Source organism: Astatotilapia calliptera, chromosome 4 (assembly GCF_900246225.1).
Source record: "Astatotilapia calliptera chromosome 4, fAstCal1.2, whole genome shotgun sequence".
Lineage (NCBI taxonomy): Eukaryota > Metazoa > Chordata > Actinopteri > Cichliformes > Cichlidae > Astatotilapia > Astatotilapia calliptera.
The window spans coordinates 33,126,091-33,149,438 of NC_039305.1; the positions used below are offsets into that span (position 1 = coordinate 33,126,091).

At 42.5% G+C, this 23,348-nt stretch overlaps 1 protein-coding gene across 1 annotated transcript in view; it reads left to right on the top strand.

The window, feature by feature from the left end:
* LOC113019957 (NLR family CARD domain-containing protein 3-like) overlaps positions 1-22,990 on the top strand; it is a 41,961-nt gene extending 18,971 nt beyond the window's left edge. Inside the window, exons 5-13 of the mRNA XM_026163620.1 lie at positions 11,526-11,625; positions 11,788-11,989; positions 12,179-13,964; positions 14,485-14,658; positions 14,888-15,061; positions 15,255-15,428; positions 18,902-19,075; positions 22,229-22,275; positions 22,430-22,990. Of these exons, the coding sequence (XP_026019405.1) occupies positions 11,526-11,625; positions 11,788-11,989; positions 12,179-13,964; positions 14,485-14,658; positions 14,888-15,061; positions 15,255-15,428; positions 18,902-19,075; positions 22,229-22,275; positions 22,430-22,962 (3,364 nt within the window). The 3' untranslated portion in view covers positions 22,963-22,990. The remainder of the gene's footprint in view (positions 1-11,525; positions 11,626-11,787; positions 11,990-12,178; positions 13,965-14,484; positions 14,659-14,887; positions 15,062-15,254; positions 15,429-18,901; positions 19,076-22,228; positions 22,276-22,429) is intronic.
* The last annotated feature ends 358 nt before the right edge of the window (positions 22,991-23,348 follow it).

A 23,348-nucleotide genomic window follows, 5' to 3' on the forward strand; every position in this document is an offset into this window, starting at 1 on the left:
GTAGCTGATTACTGTCGGTCTTGTGCCACCTGCCAGTTGGTGGGCAAACCCAATAAGCCCAATCCACCTGCGCAGTTATCTCCTATTCCATTAATGAGTGAACCTTTCGAAAAGGTAATACTAGACTGTGTGGGACCGTTGCCGAGAACAAAAGCCGGTCATCAGTATATTCTTACTGTAATGTGCTCAGCAATGAGATTTCCGGAAGCCATTCCGCTGTGTACGGTGAAAGCCAAAGCAGTAATTAAAGCTTTGATCAAATTCTTTTCTGTGTTTGGGTTGCCGAAAATCATTCAAACGGACCAAGGCGCCAACTTCATGTCCAGAGTCTTTGCACAGGTTGTTAAAGAACTACATGCTAAGCATGTTACATCCAGTCCATATCACCCCGAAAGTCAAGGTGCTTTGGAAAGGTTCCACCAAACTCTCAAAGTTATGTTACGTAAGTTCTGTTTGGAGTCTGGTAAAGAGTGGGATGAGGGGTTGCCCCTATTGTTGTTTGCCATTAGAGAGACTAAACAGGAGTCGCTGGGATTTAGCCCTGCGGAGTTGGTTTTCGGACATGTGGTCCGAGGCCCTCTCCGACTTTTGAGGGAAAAATGGCTGTCGGAGGGACACTGCGCCGATCAACGCCGACTCTGCATTCACCAATGAGCTGAAGCAGTTCTACGCCCATTTCGAGGTTAGCCGGGCGGCTAATGCTATCTACCCCCTGACTACCGAGGACAGTGACGTCATCAGCGAGAGACCGGTGACCAGCATCGCGGAGCATGACGTCCGTGCGGCATTGAGGAGAGTGAACACAAGGAAAGCGGCGGGGCCAGACGGCATCACCGGCCGTCTGCTGCGCTGCTGTGCTGACCAGCTAGCAGGTGTGTTCACTTACATTTTCAACGAGTCCCTGGCGAAGTCTGTGGTCCCCACATGCTTCAAAAGATCCACCATCATCCCTGTGCCCAAGAACAGCAAACCCTCATCCCTGAACGATTACCGGCCAGTTGCACTGACCTCGGTAGTAATGAAGGTGTTTGAGAGGCTGCTGAAGAACATCATCTCCCCTCCATCCCAGACACCATAGATCCGCTGCAGTTCGCCTACAGATCCAACAGATCCACAGAGGATGCCATCGCCCACGTCCTACACACCACTCTCAGCCATGTGGACAAGAAACAGGGTAACTATGTGCGAATACTGTTTGTTGATTACAGTTCACCGTTTAACACAATAGTGCCCTGCAGACTGTTCACAAAGCTGAGGGACCTGGGACTTAACAGCCGTCTGTGTGCATGGGTGTTGGACTTCCTCACTGGCAGAACTCAGGTGGTGAGGGTGGGCAGGTGCTTCTCCAACAGCATCACCATCAACACAGGAGCACCTCAGGGATGTGTCCTCTCGCCACTGCTCTACTCCCTCTACACTTCAGACTGTGTGGCCACCCATGGCTCCAACACCATTGTGAAGTTTGCTGACGACACAGTGGTGTTGGGTGCCATCTCCAACAACGATGAGGCGGCCTACATGGATGAAGTGAAGAATCTGGCATCGTGGTGCCAGGACAACCACCTCCAGCTGAACGTCAGCAAGACCAAGGAGCTGGTGGTGGACATCAGAAGGAGTCAGCACAGAGACTACAAGCCCATCATCATCAATGGAGCTCCAGTGGAGAGGGTGCAGTCCTTCAAGTATCTTGGTGTTCACATCTCAGACCTGACATGGGCTGCCCACATTCAGGTCCAGACCAAAAAGGCTAGGCAGCGCCTGTATCACCTACGACAACTGAGGAAGTTCAGGGTCTCTCCAAAGATCCTCAGGATTTTCTATACAGGCGCTGTGGAGAGCATCCTCACACAGAACATGACATCGTGGTTTGGGAACAGCTGTGTGAAGGACCAAAAAGCTCTCCAGAGAGTGATCCGTACAGCAGAACGCTGCTGCAGGATTGCTCTCCCCCCGCTTCAGGACACCTACACCAGGAGATGCCGGACTAGAGCAGTGCAGATACTGAAGGACCCGTCCCATCCTGGCAACAAACTGTTCCAACTTCTGCAATCTGGTAGAAGGTTCCGCATCATCCGGGCAAGGACAGAGAGACTCAAGAGGAGCTTCTATCCCCAAGCCATCCAGGCCCTAAACACACACACCCGCCCTCTCACATCATCTATAATTGACTGAGACAGGACTCTTCCAGACACTCTAAACCAAGGCACAATGTACATTCCAAATTCCTTTAATTTTAAATATGTTTATATTGTCTATCCTGTAAAATAGTCAGATGTCTATTCATATTAATGTACAGAATTCACCTGCTTGCTGCTACTACTGCACATTCACCCAATGCATATACTATATACAGTGGGGCAAAAAAGTATTTAGTCAGCCACCGATTGTGCAAGTTCCCCCACCTAAAATGATGACAGAGGTCAGTAATTTGCACCAGAGGTACACTTCAACTGTGAGAGACAGAATGTGAAAAAAAAATCCATGAATCCACATGGTAGGATTTGTAAAGAATTTATTCGTAAATCAGGGTGGAAAATAAGTATTTGGTCAATAAGAAAAATACAACTCAATACTTTGTAACATAACCTTTGTTGGCAATAACAGAGGTCAAACGTTTACTATAGGTCTTTACCAGGTTTGCACACACAGTAGCTGGTATTTTGGCCCATTCCTCCATGCAGATCTTCTCGAGAGCAGTGATGTTTTGGGGCTGTCGCCGAGCAACACGGACTTTCAACTCCCGCCACAGATTTTCTATGGGGTTGAGGTCTGGAGACTGGCTAGGCCACTCCAGGACTTTCAAATGCTTCTTACGGAGCCACTCCTTTGTTGCCCGGGCGGTGTGTTTTGGATCATTGTCATGTTGGAAGACCCAGCCTCGTTTCATCCTCAAAGTTCTCACTGATGGAAGGAGGTTTTGGCTCAAAATCTCACGATACATAGCCCCATTCATTCTGTCCTTAACACGGATCAGTCGTCCTGTCCCCTTGGCAGAAAAACAGCCCCATAGCATGATGTTTCCACCCCCATGCTTCACAGTAGGTATGGTGTTCTTGGGATGCAACTCAGTATTCTTCTTCCTCCAAACACGACGAGTTGAGTTTATACCAAAAAGTTCTACTTTGGTTTCATCTGACCACATGACATTCTCCCAATCCTCTGCTGTATCATCCATGTGCTCTCTGGCAAACTTCAGACGGGCCTGGACATGCACTGGCTTCAGCAGCGGAACACGTCTGGCACTGCGGGATTTGATTCCCTGCCGTTGTAGTGTGTTACTGATGGTGACCTTTGTTACTTTGGTCCCAGCTCTCTGCAGGTCATTCACCAGGTCCCCCCGTGTGGTTCTGGGATCTTTGCTCACCGTTCTCATGATCATTTTGACCCCACGGGATGAGATCTTGCGTGGAGCCCCAGATCGAGGGAGATTATCAGTGGTCTCGTATGTCTTCCATTTTCTGATGATTGCTCCCACAGTTGATTTTTTCACACCAAGCTGCTTGCCTATTGTAGATTCACTCTTCCCAGTCTGGTGCAGGTCTACAATACTTTTCCTGGTGTCCTTCGAAAGCTCTTTGGTCTTGGCCATGGCGGAGTTTGGAGTCTGACTGTTTGAGGCTGTGGACAGGTGTCTTTTATACAGATGATGAGTTCAAACAGGTGCCATTCATACAGGTAACGAGTGGGGGACAGAAAAGCTTCTTACAGAGAACGTAACAGGTCTGTGAGAGCCAGAGATTTTCCTTGTTTGAGGTGACCAAATACTTATTTTCCACCCTAATTTACGAATAAATTCCTTACAAATCCTACCATGTGAATTCATGGATTTTTTTTTCACATTCTGTCTCTCACAGTTGAAGTGTACCTCTGGTGCAAATTACTGACCTCTGTCATCATTTTAAGTGGGGGAACTTGCACAATCGGTGGCTGACTAAATACTTTTTTGCCCCACTGTATATATATATAATGTAGCGTGTCAGGCTACATTTCACTGTGTGTTATACTTGTATAACTATGCATGTGACAAATAAAGAACCTTGAACCTTGAACCTTGAACTTAGCTCACCCCGAAATTATACACTCCCACTACCTTAAGTGCCATTGTTGTGAATAAACCATTGTTAAAAGTCCGATGCTGTGGCTGTGTCTGTTTGGGCGTGGGAAGTCACGGGACACCCTGCTCTTGTTATGGTCATTTCGAGCCGGGTCGTAACCTGATTATGTTATGAAAACACAAATTTAACAATCCAACCAGAGAACAGATGGGTTTGGCTGTCGGAGGGGTGCTTTACTGAGCTTCAGATCCTGGTTGGGTAAATGCCATTTCACGTGCCACTGTTTTTCTTCATCACCACAAAGGAAAACCTGTTCGTGTCCAAGTTTGGTGAATTTTTTTTGTCACAGGTTTACGTGCTTATACATGGACCTCCAGAGCCTTTTCAACAACTCTGTGGATCTCGGGGGGAAAGCAGTGTTGTGGAAATGACAAGCGCTTTACTAGTCAGGATAGTTATAAAGCTTTCTTCGTTGTGAATGAGTGATACATGTTTTTATTGAAGATTTGAATATAATACAACACAAACTTTTGTAGAGGATATAAAGTCAGAGAGATACATGCTTTATAATGACAAGGAGCAGGTGCATCTAGTAAACGTAGAGCTGGTGCAAAAAACGAGAGAGCTCAGCGACTAACACCACAAATTTTTGGATCCTTTGCTCTTAGTTAGCGGTCAGCACAGTGGATGCCACCTCCATTGTGAAAAGACCTATATACTGCAAAGTGTGACTCACAGTAATGGTCCTGGGTCAGCCCTGACTTTGTGTGAAGGTAATACTAAAGTAATGGTATTTCTGACCACAGGGTCAAGATGGCGCCTGTGTTTGGCTGTGCTGCTGCCTTCGTCCGCGTGTTTGTTTATTTTATATGCTATGCAAGTGTTTTTGTTGCAGTTTTTTCTGGTGTCACCTCCCTTCGGATTTATGATCGTCATGCGTTGCTAGCGATCAAATCTGCAATGGATAGCTTTCAGAGTCAACGAAATGAGGCTGTTTTCCTACCGCCGTTAGAGTGCAACGCAGCACCCGGTTTACCTCCACTCTTGCCGGTTAGCTCATTTTTGCTTTAGAGGCCTTGTTGGAGAAAGCAGAGTAAGCGAGCTGGCCTTCATGTCCTACTCCGTCGTCTTCGGAAAGAGATGGACCTTCGGGGACTCTATTCCTGGGTTGCTACCGGTGAGATTCGCCTGAGACTTGTCGGAACTTGATTAATCCCCACAACCCACTATGTTTACCACCCAGGCTGCCATCTGAAAGCATGGAAAGCCAAGCCTGATCGCGGCAGGAACCCTGTTTTGCTGCGCGGCTTACCGCATAGCGCGGACTCTGTCTACCCTTGTCCCAGTGAGTCGCAACCTTAAATGGATGTTAATTAATGCCTGCTCAATCGCCAATAAGTCTTATATTTTAAGAATGAAGTCTCACATCTGTGAGCTTTGTCCTGCTGACTGTTCATTTATCTGTGCACCTCGGCTATCTGGACGAGGAGGTGGAACAGCTGTAATTTTTAAAAAGACATTTTTATGCCAGATGGTTTCTTCAAGCTGCTACAACTCTTTTGAGATGCTTAAATAATAAAAATAAAATAAATAAAATAAAAATAAAAATTGGAAGAGAAAAGCCCATATACGGCACTTTAATTTATCGTCCACCTGGGTCTGCTGCGTCTTTTTTGTCAGACCTACAAGAATTTTTAACTTCCACTATTAAAATGGGCATGGTTATCATTGTTGGAGATTTCAACATTCATGTGGATGACTCAACAAACAGTAACACTAAGGAGTTCCTGAGCATTATGGACTCTTTCAACTTTGTTCAGCATGTAGCAGGGGCTACTCATACGGCTGGGCACACTCTGGTCTTCACCTATGGTGTTTTCCTTGACCACTTGAATTTAAATGAAGTTGTCTCTTTTACTGTATCTGTTAATTCAGAGTACCATCCTCAAGGTTCTATTAGGCGCAGGTGCTTTATTGACGACTCTATAATTTCTGAGTTTTCCTCTTTTTAATTTTAAAAGTTCTTCTAACGAGGTTGAGCTTTTAACTAATTCTTTTAATGAACACTGTCTTGCCATTCTAAATCAGGTTACTCCTTTTAAAACCAGTTATTGCTCTGTTAGTTCCCGCAAACCACGGTTAAATAATCAGACTCGTGGTCTTCGACGCTCCTATCGATAAGCAGAGCGTCTGTGGAAGTCCACTGGTCTGATTGTCCATCGTGAGGACTTTAAAGAACTACTTTACCTATATAATGAGTCAGTCAAAGAGGCCAGATCCTCTTACTTCAATAATATTATAAATCGTCATAAAAATAATTCCAGAGTTCTATTTGATACCATCAACAGTATTGTTTCTCCTCCAACCCAGCATGCTCTGTTGCTTTCTGATGAAGATTGTAATACTTTCCTTAATTACTTCTGTGTTACACATTTCGATGCTTTTTTCCTCGCTACCTAGCCTGACCTGTCTCCACAATGTGATGTTTGTGTATTGTATGTATGGTCGGCAAGGTCTGTCATCTCGGTTGTGGGCAAAAGACCTGCAAGTGACAAATAAAGGCTATCTCATCTCATCATCTCACCATGATCATAGCTCCTCCTGAGCTACATTCTAAAATTAGTCAGGTTCTTGCCTCTTTCTGTCCATCTGTCAAGTCAAATATTTGAAATCTTGGCAATACAAAACGCAGCAGCCAGACTACTAACTTGTTCTACCAAATGTGTTCACATTACTCCCATCTTATATTCTTTACATTGGCTCCCAATAGAGTTTAGAATTCGCTTTAAAATTCTTGTTTTAACATACAGAGCACTAAATGGCCAGGCTCCAGATTATTTATCCAAGCTTCTTATAAAATACACTGCTGCTCGTCATCTCCGCTCACAGACTCAGAGTCTGTTGTAATACTGTTGTACGTACGTAACATAAAAATAAAGCCCTGTACACGACTGAAGACAAAAGGGGACAGAGCCTTGTAGTCTGTGGCACCAAGGCTGTGGAACAGTTTACCACTACAATTACGTTTGCTTGACTCTGTGGATTCTTTTTCAAAGCAGTTAAAAACTTTTCTGTTCAAACAAGCCTTTTGTTGATCTACATATTTTATATTTTTTACATTATTTACATTTGATCTTTTACATTGTGTATAATGTCTATTGATTGTATTGTTTATTTTAATATTTGTGCACAGCGCTTTGTGACTGTCTGTGAAAAGTGCTTAATAAATAAATTTTACTTACTTACTTACTTACTTACACTGATACACCACAACTTTATCCTTTCAACAGCTACTGAAAGTTAGGGGACCTAGCTTGTAAGAGTCTTATGGGATATTCACATAGAGATCCTCCAGCTTCAAACTGTATTACCCTTTTAGGACCTGAAGCTCAGTACAGCGCCACTCTGACAGCCAAACCCATATGTTCTCTGATTGGATTGTTAAATATGTGATTGACATGACATTGACCAATCGGATGAAAGGAAGAAAAATTTGGTCAAAATTCGTACTGGAAAGTTGAAACGTCCGCGAATCGCTACCTTATCGTGGTGGAGGGGTTTGTGTGTCCATGGGATCCCAGAGGCTATGTTGTCCAGGGGCTTTTGCCCCCTGGTAGGGTCTCCCATGGCAAATTGGTCCTGGGTGAGGAACCAGATAAAGAGCGATTCAGAAGACCCTTATGAAGAAAACATCGAGGGAACAGTTTACCCTGCCCGGGGTAGGGTTACTGGGACCCCACCCTGGAGCCAGGCCCAGGGAGGGTGCCCAAGGGCGAGCGTGTGGTGGCCAGGCCTTAGTCCATGGGGCCCTGCCGGGCACAGCCTGAAAAGGGGACATGGGCCCATCCTCCCGCAGGCCCACCACCCGCAGGAGGTACCATAGGGGTCGGGTGCATTGTGTGCCGGGCAGCGGCCAGGAGCGGAGGCCCTGGCAGACTGATCCCCGGCTACCAAGACTGGCAATCGGCATTATAAAGTTGATAAGTTGAAACTCACACACAGCCAGGGAAGTTGAGCTGAGAGTTTACGTAGTTTTTTGCTTTGTATCCGTAACTAGACCTTAACAAAAAAAATGTGTAACTTGTATAATTTTTTTTACACGCACAATTTCTCATCTATGCAAAAACATAACACTTTCAGATATTTTGGTTTACATGGTCAAAAAACTCAAAACTACGCAATCTGATTTACAAAATATTTATGACCACATTTTGAGCCCATACAATTCATACCCTAGAATAAATGATTATCATGTAAGCTCAACAAGAGTGCCATTCATTACAATGATTAGTTTTTCTGGTCATACAATATTCATGCATTTTGAAACATACATTTTGAATGAATGTATGTTTCATGATAGTGATGCTAAGATTTGATCACAGAGAAAACTGAAAAGAAAGAGATATTGCCTTTCAATTCGATTCAATTTTATTTATATAGCGCCAAATCACAACAAAAGTTGCCTCAAGGTGCTTTATATTGTACAGTAGATACAGAGAAAACCCCAACAGTCATATGACCTCCTATGAGCAAGCACTTTGGCAACAGTGGGAAGGAAAAACTCCCTTTTAACAGGAAGAAACCTCTGGCAAAACCAGGCTCAGGGATGGGCGGTCATCTGCGAGTTTTTTGGACTTCCTGATAATAATGAATTACAGTCGTCCAGCCTGGAAGTAATAAATGCATGAACTAGTTTTTCAGCGTCACTCTGAGACAGGATATTTCTAACTTTAGAGATGTTGCGCAAATGGAAGAAAGCAGTCTTACATATTTGTTTAATATGTGCGTTGAAGGACATGTCCTGGTCAAAAATGACTCCAAGGTTCCTCACAGTGTTACTGGAGGCCAAGGTAATGCCATCCAAAGTAAGAATCTGGTTAGATACCATATTTCTAAGATTTTCAGGGCCGAGTACAATAACCTCAGTTTTATCTGAATTAAGAAGCAGAAAGTTAGCGGCCATCCAGGTCTTTATGTCTTTAAGACATTCCTGCAGTTTAACTCATTGGTGTGTGTTATCTGGCTTCATGGACAGATAGAGCTGGGTGTCATCGGCATAGCAGTGAAAATTTATGCTATGTCTTCTAATGATGCTGCCTAAGGGAAGCATGTATAATGTAAACAGAATTGGTCCTAGCACTGAACCCTGTGGAACTCCATAATTAACCTCAGTGTGTGAAGAGGACTCTCCATTTACATGAACAAACTGGAGTCTATTAGATAGATATGATACAAACCACTGCAGTGCAGTACCTGTAATACCTACAGCATGTTCTAATCGCTCTAATAGGATATTATGGTCGACAGTATCGAACGCTGCACTGAGGTCTAGCAGGACAAGCACAGAGATGAGTCCACTGTCAGAGGCCATAAGAAGATCATTTGTAACCTTCACTAAAGCTGTTTCTGTGCTGTGATGAGCTCTGAAACCTGACTGAAGCTCTTCAAATAAGCCATTCCTCTGCAGATGATCTGTTAGCTGTTTGACAACTACTCTTTCAAGGATGTTTGATATGAAAGGAAGGTTGGAGATTGGCCTATAATTAGCTAAGACTGCTGGGTCTAGAGATGCTTTTTGAGTAAAGGCTTAAGTACAGCCAGCTTGAAGGCCTGTGGTACATAGCTGATTATTAGAGATAGGTTGATCATATTTAAGATTGATTGATTGATTGGTAATTTATTTCAACATGTTAAAAATATACAATATACAAGTACATTTACATACTATACAAATTACATACAAAAAAACCCGTTCTGATTAATTTAATTTACATGTTGAAAGGATTGAAGATTGAAGAATTAATTAATGGCAGGACTTCTTTGAGCAGTTTTGTAGGAATGGGGTCTAAAAGCAGTGTTGGGAAGGTTAGGGTTAGGGTTACTTTTAAAATGTATTCCACTACAGATTACAGAATACATGCCCCAAAATGTATTTTGTAATGTATTTCATTACGTTACTCAATGAGAGTAAAGTATTCTGAATACTTTGAATTACTTAATATATTATCATGCTTTTTACAACCACATGAATGTACTATTGCTTTGATATTTATTACTATTACTGAAGGTCCGCGGCTCCGAACCGTAGTAAAGGGACCTCTGGCTAATACGTCGGGTTCGTGTCGGGCTCATAGCCGAAAACTAGCTTTACTTTGTTGTCTGGGTCAACTTTGCTTTCAAGAGACAGAGAGAGGCGTTGAAAGGCTGCTCCAACGGAACTTATTGTTTCGGAGGAAAACACGAACACAGGGTACAGTCGAGTCTTAATAGCTTACTTACAGCTGGGCTCGTCAGGCACTCTTCTTGGCTGCAGTGGTTATTATTATATTTACATGCTTCCATCTCCCGTTTCTGCTCGATGACAACTCGTACTTTTCCACTCTCCTTTTTCTCTCTCCTCGTGCAGACACATAAAGGGTATGACAGTCCATTCTCCCTGCAGCACGGACTACACTGCCCATAAGGCTACATTCTTTAGGGCTGTGCCTGTAACACTCTGCCTGTTGCCTTCATATTAAATCATTTTAAAAAATATTTCTTCATGTCATTATGAGACGTGAGATTGAGACACGGGTATTAGGGTTTCTTAATGCGTGTTTTCTTTGGGTTTCCACCGGCGTGGAATTACCAAAAATAGAGGGTATAGCCAAACATATTGTGGTGAGCTCAGACAAGGATGAGACAGAGGTGTCGTTTGGTCTTGCTTCCCCGAGTTTCCAGGGAGCACAGCCATTTATTTTCCAACAGAAACACACCGCCGCTAACCCAACTGCTCGGCATAGCTTAGCACAACAACAACAACAACAAAAAGGCGCTCTCTCACCCAGGAAATACACAGTCGCAGACAGAGCGCGTCGCCTTGTAACGATGGCAACTGTAACACTGCCACCTGGAACAACAGAACATAGCAGTCAAACAAAACCAGACCTGACCTGCCACAATATGAAACAGGAAAAGACCACCGTGTAATCCATTTATTTCAGCAAAGTAACAGTATTCTAAATTCCACCTTTTTAAACGGTAACTGTAACGGAATACAGTTACTCATATTTTGTATTTTAAATACGTAACGGCGGTAGATGTATTCCGTTACTCCCCAACACTGTCTAAAAGACATGTTGATGGTTTGGAGGAAGTAATTATGGAAGTTAACTCAGAAAGATCAATTGGAGAAAAAGAGTCTAACTTAACGTCAATGGTACTAAAAGTAGCTGTAGATAATATTACATCTGTGGGATGATTATTGGTAATTTTTTATATAATGATAAAAATTTTATTTGTGGAGAAGTTCACGAAGTCATTACTAGTTAACGTTAAAGGGATGGTTTGCTCAATAGAGCCTTTGTGCTGTGATGTTTGGGGAAAAAATAATTTACTGAACTTATGAATTTATGTTGCTGGAAAAAAATGCTAATTTGTCACAAAATATATTTTCAGACGTTCACTAAATATGCTCATTTTTTTTTACAGAAAAGTCAGCGGGATCAGATTGGATGACCAGGAGAGCTCAGAGGTTCCCAGTGGTCAGTCTGCCCAGCAGCATCAAACACACCTCGACTCCGTATTTATGGTCTGTACATGTACAACAGCTACTTTTACATCTATTCTGTTCAAAGACATCTCCATGCTGCTCTTTGTAGACCAGTGGATCGTCAGTGTGTCCAACATGGATCTGATGTTTGGCTCCTTGATTTCAGTCTGATTGGCTCATTCATAAAGTATTCCGTTCCAGCTGCTGGAGGACAACATCATCACTTTTGTGAAGAACGAGCTGAAGAAGATCCAGAAGACTCTGAGTCCAGATTACCCAGAATGCTTAGAGAGTCAGAGGGAGGATGATGAGCAGAGGAGCAGCAGAGAGGCATTTGTGAAGATCACACTTGACTTCCTGAGGAGAATGAAGCAGGAGGAGCTGGCTGACTGTCTGCAGAGCAGTAAGAAGATTTTGCTAAAGATGAGCTGCTGGCTGAATAAAATGTTTATATAAGAAATAAATGTTGCTTTCAAGAGATGGGACAACATGGTTATAGTCATTTCTCAGTGGGGCAGAAACTGTCATGAAAACATGAAGTGATTGTTAATGTTGTGTTTTTGCGATTGTTCTTTAGAACATCCAGCTGGAGATTGTTACTGCAAACATAAATCTGTCTTGAAAAAGAAGTTCCAGTGTGTTTTTGAGGGGATCACTAAAGCAGGAAACCCAACCCTTCTGAATCAAATGTACACAGAGCTCTACATCACAGAGAGAGGGACTTCAGAGGTCACTGATGAACATGAGGTCAGACAGATTGAAACAGCATCCAGAAAACCAGACAGACGAGAAACAACAATCAGACAAGAAGAGATCTTTAAAGTCTCACCTGGAAGAGATGAACCAATCAGAACAGTGCTGACAAAGGGAGTGGCTGGCATTGGGAAAACTGTCTTAACACAGAAATATACCCTGGACTGGGCTGAAGACAAAGCCAACCAGGACATCCAGTTCATATTTCCATTCACTTTCAGAGAGCTGAATGTGCTGAAAGAGGAAAAGTTCAGCTTGGTGGAACTTGTTCATCACTTCTTTACTGAAACCAAAGAAGCAGGAATCTGCAGCTTTGAAGACTTCCAGGTTGTGTTCATCTTTGATGGTCTGGATGAATGTCGACTTCCTCTGGACTTCCACAAAACTACAATCCTAACTGACCCTAGAAAGTCCACCTCAGTGGATGTGCTGCTGATAAACCTCATCAGGGGGAAACTGCTTCCCTCTGCTCGCCTCTGGATAACCACACGACCTGCAGCAGCCAATCAGATCCCTCCTGACTGTGTTTCCATGGTGACAGAGGTCAGAGGATTCACTGACCCACAGAAGGAGAAGTACTTCAGGAAGAGATTCAGAGATGAGGAGCAGGCCAGCAGGATCATCTCCCACATCAAGACATCACGAAGCCTCCACATCATGTGCCACATCCCAGTCTTCTGCTGGATCACTGCTACAGTTCTGGAGGATGTGCTGAAAACCAGAGAGGGAGGAGAGCTGCCCAAGACCCTGACTGAGATGTACATCCACTTCCTGGTGGTTCAGGCCAAAGTGAAGAAGGTCAAGTATGATGGAGGAGCTGAGACAGCTCAACATTGGAGTCCAGAGAGCAGGAAGATGATTGAGTCTCTGGGAAAACTGGCTTTTGATCAGCTGCACAAAGGAAACCTGATCTTCTATGAATCAGACCTGACAGAATGTGGCATCGATATCAGAGCAGCCTCAGTGTACTCAGGAGTGTTCACACAGATCTTTAAAGAGGAGAGAGGACTGTACCAGGACAAGGTGTTCTGCTTCATCCATCTGAGTGTTCAGGAGTTTCTGGCTGCTCTTCATGTCCATCTGACCTTCATCAACTCTGGACTCAATCTGCTGGAAGTGAAACAACCAACCGTCTGGTTGTTGAAATTATTTAACACACCAAAACTACAATCTCTCCACCAAAGTGCTGTGAAAATGGCCTTACAGAGTCCAAATGGACACCTGGACTTGTTCCTCCGCTTCCTCCTGGGTCTTTCACTGGAGACCAATCAGACTCTCCTACGAGGTCTGCTGACACAGACAGGAATTAGCTCACAGACCTATCAGAAAACTGTTCACTATATCAAGGAGAGGCTCAGTGTGAATCTGTCTGCAGAGAAAAGCATCAATCTGTTCCACTGTCTAAATGAACTGAATGATCGTTCTCTAGTGGAGGAGATCCAACAGTCCTTGAGATCAGGAAGTCTCTCCACAGATAAACTGTCTCCTGCTCAGTGGTCAGCTCTGGTCTTCATCTTACTGTCATCAGAAGAAGATCTGGATGAGTTTGACCTGAAGAAATACTCTTCTTCAGAGGAGGCCCTTCTGAGGCTGCTGCCAGTGGTCAAAGCCTCCAACAAAGCTCTGTAAGGAAATATGTGGTGATCCCTTTAGTTTTTAAATATTGTTTTGAATAGAAGAATAGGCTACCACAGATTTAAAAATATTTTAAAATTTTTAAAATCTGGTTATAGAAAGAGATTTCATTAAAGTTTTGGTTTGTGTCTCACCTTCAGTGCAATCCCTCTCTCTCTCTCTATTGTTTTTCTTTTTAACACAAATCTCTGATACAACTGTCCTGATTGTATCCAGTATGGATGGAAAAACGTGGACTTCATAAATGAAATTGCCTCTAAGGTCCTGTTTCTTGTCAGTAACCATATCTAACTGTAAGGCTGCCATCACCAGCCTGTGTATATATTGCATTAGGTTTCCTGGTGATCTAAACTTTATGCAGGTGTGAGTTTGAATGGTTGTCTGTGTCTCTGTGAACTAAGGGGAAGAGACTGGTTAAAGAATTTACAGTAAGTTAGATTTAAGAAAGAGACCAACAGCACTTTACTAACTGTAGCACACTTTGTTTGTTTTTTGTTTTGTTTTTTTTAGGCTGAGCAGCTGTAACCTGTCAGAGAGCGGCTGTAAAGATTTGTTGTCAGTCGTCAGCTCCCAGTCCTGTAATCTGAGAGAGCTGGACCTGAGTACCAACAGCCTGAATGATTCAGCAGTAAAGTTTCTGTCTGCTTCAGTGAAGAGTCCACACGCCAAACTGAATGTTCTGAGGTCAGATCAATTTGTATTCTGTATTTGGTTTGTTTGTTTTTATCAACTGACAAAATTAAACAACTTTTATTCATTGTTCTTTCTTAGCATTTTTAGTCATTTCTGTGTTAAAGTGGAGTTTTACTAACCTGATCAGAAGAAGACAATAAGGATTCTTTAAAATACAGGATTAGTTATTGCACGCTGATTACACTTTAACAACAGTCTTTGTTCATGTTTTTATTTTCAGACTCAATGTCTGTCAACTCTCAGAGGAAAACTGTGAAGCTCTGTCCTTAGTTCTCAGCTCTCAGTCCTCTAGTATGAGAGAGCTGGACCTGAGTATAAAAAACCTACAGGTTTCAGGATTGAAGATTCTGTTTACTGGACTACAAAGTTTAAACTGTGAACTCAATACTTTGAGGTCAGATCAAAAGATAATTTGTTTTTTCAGAATTAACCAATTAAATGCATTTTATCCAAGTTCATCCATAAAATGTTGTTGATTAGTATCTTAAGTTTTCCCTTAAGAAAAATTATCAAGACGGGATTTAATATTACACAATCTATTAACACACCTTACAGTATTGTTTCATTGATTGTCTTTTATTTCTCAGACTGAGTGGCTGTAACCTCTCAGATAGAAGCTTTGAAGTTCTGTCCTCAGTTCTCAGCTCCCAGTCCTCTAGTCTGAGAGAGTTGGACCTGAGTAACTCTGACCTGCTGGATTCAGGAGTGAAGCTTCTGTCTACTGGACTAAAGCGTTCACAGTGTATAGTGGAAACTCTCAGGTTAGGATTCAAACTTTTCCACAGATTATCATTTAAAATATTAATTATATTACTGCATTAACAGGTTATCTTTTTGAAGTGAACTTTAATTTACATCTGAGTGGATTATGTCTGTGAAGGTTCTCAGTCATCCAGGTCATCGTAGTCCAAGGAGCTTGAAAAGAAAAGTGTCTGGACTTCTTTAGGTTGCTTAAAGACGTTTCACCTCTCATCCGAGAAGCTTCTTCAGTTCCAGGGTAAAATAGTGGAGAGTCCCAGATTTAAACCTCGTGGAAGTATCCCCACAAGGAGGGACAAAGGACCCCCTGATGATCCTCTACCTAATCACATGAGCAAAGGTGTGAAAATGGGTGTGGGTCACAATCAGCCAAGGTTTCGGATGAGCTCATTGTGAAACCTAGCCCCACCCTATCATGTGATTTGCTGAGGTCAGATCGCCCAGCGTGTGATTGGGCGTTAAGGCGTCTGGGAAGGGATCACAGAACTGGATTATAGATGGCAGACAGTTGTTGTCGTAACCCACCACCTCTGTTCAAAGATGGTTGCTCACAGTGGACATATCCACTGTGAGCAACCCGTTTTCACACATTGGCTCTCGTGATTAGGTAGAGGATCATTAGGGGGTCTATTGTCCCTCTTGGGGGGACACTCCCACAGGGTTTAAATCTGGGACTCTCCTCCATTGGACCCTAGAACTGAAGAAGCTTCTCGGATGAGAGGTGAAACGTCTTCGAGCAACTTAAAGAAGTCAAGACGATTACAGCACCTCAGTCAGAAAATGTGGACACAACATCATCAAAGACCGCACCCACTCACAGCACATACTGTTCACACTCCTAGAGGAATGTGAAAGCAAGGACAACCAGATGAAAAAACAATTTCCATCCAAAGGCCATCAGGGTAGTGAATCACTGACTCATTGCTCAACTGTGAAGATCTTAGACCTTTAAATTTGCGATTTTGAACATTTATATACAATATAATACAACTTCATACAATAAAAAAAAATTTAATATCACATATCCTGAATATCTACTAATGGGACAGTGTTGCCTAACTACTTGCACTGCAAATGCTACATAAGTTTGTTTATTATTTTCTATGCTCAGAGTTAAGTTTATTCTGTATATTAGTTAGTTGAATATCTAGTCGTGAAGGGAACTTGATTAGTAAGAATTTTATTGCTCTGCATAACCACTTGTGTTTTGCGGTGTATATAACAATAAAATTCTTAAATCCTGAATCTTAACATATGTGTAGGTTCAAGTTTTAGAGCTCTAAAGTGCAGCTATCATGTTAGGAACATGTTAGGAATTGACAGTAACACTGAGCACGCAGTTCAAATCTTTATTTTTTACCACTCGCTGCATTCTTGATATTCATGAATTCAGCAGGTTAATGACTGTCTGCAGCATTAATCTCATATTTCCATCTAATGTGTTAAATTTGACTGTTTTATTTGATGTTCTTTATGATCTCTAGCACCAGTTCATCTGTAGGCCATGCTCAGTCCATCCATTTAGTGAAATGAGTGAATGATGTTTAAAGGTTTCAGGTTTCAGAGCTCATCACAGCACAGAAACAGCTTTAGTGAAGGTTACAAATGATCTTCTTATGGCCTCTGACAGTGGACTCATCTCTGTGCTTGTCCTGCTAGACCTTAGTGCAGCATTCGATACTGTTGACCATAATATCCTATTAGAGCGATTAGAACATGCTGTAGGTATTACAGGTACTGCACTGCAGTGGTTTGTGTCATATCTATCTAATAGACTCCAATTTGTGCATGTAAATGGAGAGTCCTCTTCACACACTGAGGTTAATTATGGAGTTCCACAGGGTTCAGTGCTAGGACCAATTCTGTTTACATTATACATGCTTCCCTTAGGCAGCATCATTAGAAGACATAGCATAAATTTTCACTGCTATGCCGATGACACCCAGCTCTATCTGTCCATGAAGCCAGATAACACACACCAATGAGTTAAACTGCAGGAATGTCTTAAAGACATAAAGACCTGGATGGCCGCTAACTTTCTGCTTCTTAATTCAGATAAAACTGAGGTTATTGTACTCGGCCCTGAAAATCTTAGAAATATGGTATCTAAGCAGATTCTTACTCTGGATGGCATTACCTTGGCCTCCAGTAACGCTGTGAGGAACCTTGGAGTCATTTTTGACCAGGACATGTCCTTCAATGCACATATTAAACAAATATGTAAGACTGCTTTCTTCCATTTGCGCAACATCTCTAAAATTAGAAATATCCTGTCTCAGAGTGACGCTAAAAAACTAGTTCATGCATTTATTACTTCCAGGCTGGACGACTGTAATTCATTATTATCAGGATGTCCAAAAAACTCCCTGAAAAGCCTTCAGCTAATCCAAAATGCTGCAGCAAGAGTCCTGACAGGGACTAGAAAGAGAGCATATTTCTCCTGTTTTGTATTCCCTTCATTGGCTTCCTGTTAAATCCAGAATTGAATTCAAAATCCTGCTCCTCACATACAAGGTCTTAAATAATCAGGCCCCATCTTATCTTAATGACCTTGTAGTACCATATCACCCTATTAGAGCACTTCGCTCTCGCTCTGCAGGCCTTCTTGTTGTTCCTAGAGTATTTAAAAGTAGAATGGGAGGCAGAGCCTTCAGTTTTCAGGCTCCTCTTCTGTGGAACCAGCTTCCAGTTTGGATTCGGGAGACAGACACTATCTCTACTTTCAAGATTAGGCTTAAAACTTTCCTTTTTGCTAAAGCATATAGTTAGGGCTGGACCAGGTGATCCTGAATCCTCCCTTGCTTATGTTGCAATAGACGTAGGCTGCCGGGGGATTCCCATGATGCATTGAGTTTTTCCTTTCCAGTCACCTTTCTCACTCAATATCTATTAATAGACCTCTCTGCATTGAATCATATCTGTTATTAACCTCTGTCTCTCTTCCACAGCATGTCTTTTATCCTGTCTTCCTTCTCTCACCCCAACCGGTCGCAGCAGATGGCCGCCCCTCCCTGAGCCTGGTTCTGCTGGAGGTTTCTTCCTGTTAAAAGGGAGTTTTTCCTTCCCACTGTCACCAAAGTGCTTGCTCATAGGGGGTCATATAATTGTTGGGTTTTTCTCTGTATCTATGAAGCGCCTTGAGGTGACTTTTGTTGTGATTTGGCGCTATATAAATAAAATTGAATTGAATTGAATTGAAAGGTCTCCTTGTTATGTGAGCGTGCACAGATCATGAAGCAGAAAGCCTGAGTTAACAGATAAATGATCTGTTAACCCAGGCTTGGGGCTTTCTCTCTAATATTGTTGGCTGTTACCATACATTGTTAAACAACATGAGATGACTTTAGTTGTGTGTACAGTATTGTCAGTTGTAAAGTTAGATTAAACTGAATTGATGTAAATGGATAGGTGTTATTGTATATGACAAAGAGAAAATGATTGTTGACAGATGGATTGTTGTTTTGTGTGTCTGCAGTCTGTCAGGCTGTCTGATCACAGAGGAAGGCTGTACTTCTCTGGCCTCAGCTCTGAGCTCCAACCCCTCCCATCTGAGAGAGCTGGACCTAAGCTACAATCATCCAGGAGACTCAGGATTGAAGCTGCTGTCGGCTGGACTGAAGGAACCAGGCTGGAGACTGGACACTCTCAGGTATGGAGAGAGTGTCTGATAGAGGAGGAAAAGCTGGAAACATTTCCTGTGTCCTTCACTCACTTCTTGTTTGTTCATAACACATGAACTGATCAATAAGAGATATTCCTGTAGGAGATGTCCAGGGAGCACTTCTCCGGGAACAACTTGTAGATATCTCAGTACATTTAGTATTCATCTTTCTATAGAAAGGGTATTAAAATAAGCACTGAATAAAAATAAACAGTGAAAACTGTCAGCTTAGCTTAATCAAAATAAAAATAAAGAAAAAATCATTATTTTACAATCAGAGCTGTGGAAGAAGCTGACAAATAGAGGGAGATGCTTCTCTGCACTTAAACCATACCATACCATAATTTATTTATATAGCACATGGCTGACCAAAGTGCTGTAAGATAAGATAAGATAAGATAAGATAGAACTTTATTAATCCCTCGGGTGGGTTCCTCTGGGAAATTCGACTTCCAAAAAAAGCACAGCAACGACCGAAGTTACAGTTACAGAACTGTTATATATATATATATATATATATATATATATATATATATATATATATATATATATATATATATATATATATATATATATATATATATACACACACACACACACACACATATATATAAATACAGAGACAAATATAAATAAAATATACAAAGGGGATAAATAGAATAAATAGGAATAAAAAATAAAAATACAAGTGAATTGCACATTTCAAGTATTGAGTCTATTGCACTGTTGACTATTTACAAAAAGTATTGCACAAGGTATTGTACAGTGAGGTGCAGAGGCACTACAGCTTAGTTGTTCCCCCCTCCTTTGTCCTCCTGTTTCCCCTCCCTCTCCCCTCCAGAGAGGAGTTAAACAGTCTGATGGCGTGTGGGACAAAGGAGTTTTTAAGTCTGTTAGTTCTTGTCTTGGGGAGAAGCAACCTGTCACTGAACAGACTCTTCTGGTTGTTTATGGCCGTGTGCAGAGGATGCCCAGCATTGTCCATAATGTCCATCAGTTTCTTTAATGTCCTTTTCTCTGCCACTGTCACCAGAGTGTCCAGCTTCATGCCGACCACAGAGCTAGCCCTCCTGATCAGTTTCTCCAGCCTGGATGAGTCCCTCTTTGCTGTGCTGCTCCCCCAGCACACCACAGCATAGAAAAGTACTCCAGCAACCACTGACTGGTAAAACATCCTCAGGAGCTTCCTGCAGATGTTAAAAGACCTCAGCCTCCTGAGGAAGTACAGTCGGCTTTGGGCTTTTTTATACAGGTGCTCTGTGTTGCATGACCAGTCCAGTTTATTGTCCACCCACAGCCCGAGGTACTTGTACTTGTTGACCACCTCCACCTCCTCCCCCTCTATCTGAACTGGCAGTGGACCTTCTCTGGACCTCCCGAAGTCCACAACCAGTTCCTTAGTCTTTGAGGTGTTGAGTTGCAGGTGGTTTGTATGACTCCATGCGACAAAGTTCCTCACCAGACTTCTGTACTCCTCTTCCTGATCATCCCAGATACACCCCATGATGGCTGTGTCGTCTGCAAACTTCTGAATATGGCATAATTCAGAGTTGTAGCAGAAGTCAGAGGTGTACAGGGTGAAGAGAAGAGGGGACAGCACAGTTCCCTGTGGTGCTCCTGTGCTGCTGACCACTGTGTCAGACGTGATGTCCTTCAGCCTGACGTACTGTGGTCTGTCGGTGAGGTAGTCGGAGATCCAAGCCACCAGGCAGGGGTACAGCAGAAATATAATAAATACAATAAGAATAATAAATACAATAAATAAATAACAATAAAATAACAGTGTCAGTGACCCACTAAATCAAAGGCCAGGCAATAAAGTTGAGTTTTTAATCTGGATTTAAAAACCACCACTGATGTAGACTGCCTAATGTGAAGAGGAGGATCGTTCCAAAGATTTGGGGTCCACAATAGAGAAAGCTTGGTCTCCTCTAAGGTTTAGCCATGAGAGCAACAGCTTCTAAGCCATAGGTGTCAAACTCTGGCCCGCGGGCCAAGTTTGGCCCGCAGCCTAATTACATTTGGCCCGCGAAGCCATACCTAATTACTATTAGAGCTGGCCTACTGGTATTTTACAGCTAATATATATATTGTTTAGTATTAAGCTTTGCTTGTTCCATATTCAGTTTTTCAGCATCAGAGTCCATAAGAAGAGATTCATTCTTATATCTAGAGGAATATATTTCAATAAATATTAACGTTAGCCCGCGACTTTGTTCCAGTTTTGAATTTTGGCCCACTGTGTATTTGAGTTTGACACCCCTGTTCTAAGCTGACCGGAGTGAGCGAGGTGGGATATAGGGCGTCAGCAGATCGCACAAATATACAGGTGCCAGACAATTTACGGATTTAAAAAACAGGAAAAGAATTTTAAAATAGATCCTAAATTCAATTGGAAGCCAGTGTAAGGAGGCCAGAAGTGGAGTATTAAGCTCAAATTTTCTTTACCAGTTTACCACTTTTACCAATTTTCTTTTAAAAACCGTGCCGCAACAGTTGCAGGTGTGACCGAGTGCCCTGGCCAACCCCCATTAAAAGGAGTTGCAGTAATCCAAGCGTAAGGTTATCAAAGCATTGTTGACAGTTTCGAAGTCACGCCTGTAAAGAAAAGACTCAACCTTCGACAGATGTCTGAGGTGATAGAATGAAGATATCACCACCCCGTGGCCATCAAATCATAGAGCAGTGTAAATTGGGACTGAATAAATCCATGATTTAACATCAGACAATCAAGCAGGAGTCCAATCGAATAAAATGACAGTAAACAGCATCCTCGACATGCAAGTTACAGAAAGAGAATCCATATGATATCACCAAGTCCAATGTGTGACCTTGTTCTTGAGTGGTGCCCTTAACAGACTGAACAAGATTAAAAGAGTTCACTAAGTCCATGAAGTCCTTACCAGGGGCTTCTCTGGGCAAACGACGTGAATATTAAAATCACAAAGTAAAAGGAGATGGTCATACCGTGATGCACAGTGAGCAAGAAAGTCCAAAAAAAAAAAAAAAAACTCAGATAAAAAAATCCTGATATGTTATATATCACTGAGTTACAGAAGAATCAGAAAGAAAGGAGGCAGTTATGACTGTTGGCTTGGATACAATGATCAGTCCTGGTGTCTAAACTGCTCCTCCTTTCAGGGTGGAGCCTGCTGGAGTCCGATGGTTGAGACCAGGTCTGAGGAAGTGTAAGTGTGTTTTTAACGTGATTCATGAAAACAAAGCAGCACACATTCAACCATCTTCATCATTCTGATGTCAGGAGCCATCATCAAAGTGTCAATCAATGAACAGATGATGGATCAATAACTGCAGCTGGATTGTGTTTGCTCTCTCCATCAGATTCCTGTCAACTCACAATCGACACAAACACAGTGAACACAAAGCTCCAACTGTCTGACAACAACAGGAATGTGACATGTGTGGAGGAGGTTCAGTCATATCCTGATCATCCAGACAGATTTGATAGTTGGGAACAGCTACTGTGTAGAAATGGTCTGACTGGTCGCTGTTACTGGGAGGTCGAGTGGAGAGGAAGGGTTGATATATCAGTGAGTTACAGAACAATCAGAAGGAAAGGAGGCAGTTATGACTGTGTGTTTGGATACAATAATCAGTCCTGGTGTCTAAACTGCTCTGGGGATGGTCCACAATTTGCCAGGCATAATAGTATGAAAGGACGCATCTCCTCCATCTCCTCCTCCTCTGTCTCTAACAGAGCAGCAGTGTATGTGGACTGTCCTGCTGGCACTCTGTCCTTCTACAGAGTCTCCTCTGACACTCTGATCCACCTCCACACCTTCAACACCACATTCACTCAAACTCTTTATCCTGGGTTTTGGTTCTATCCTGGTTCCTCAGTGACTCTGTGCTGAGTGGAGTGTAAAGAGTGTCCTCCTGTTAGAGAAACACTCTGACTGTTGAACAGATAGTTCAGTCTGTACATGTCTGTCTCTTTCACTCACAAACACGTTTTCAGATTCATGGATTCAATCAGTTGATGTTTGAAACTCTTCTAAATGATTCCTTGTAAACTTCTTCCTCTTCAGTCCTTTAAAGATGGAAGCTCCCATTATTCCAGGATCCACATGTTGTTTTTCTGAAAATATTGGCTCAATAGTTTTGAATGCAGTTCTAAGCAGAATCTGATTGTATTGAGGGAATGCATGTGGCTTATCTAATAAACAGCAAAGGCTTCAATCCTCATTTGAAAGTAGTCTTGTGTTTTTCCCATGTTGATCAAGAACATGGTGCAGGATGT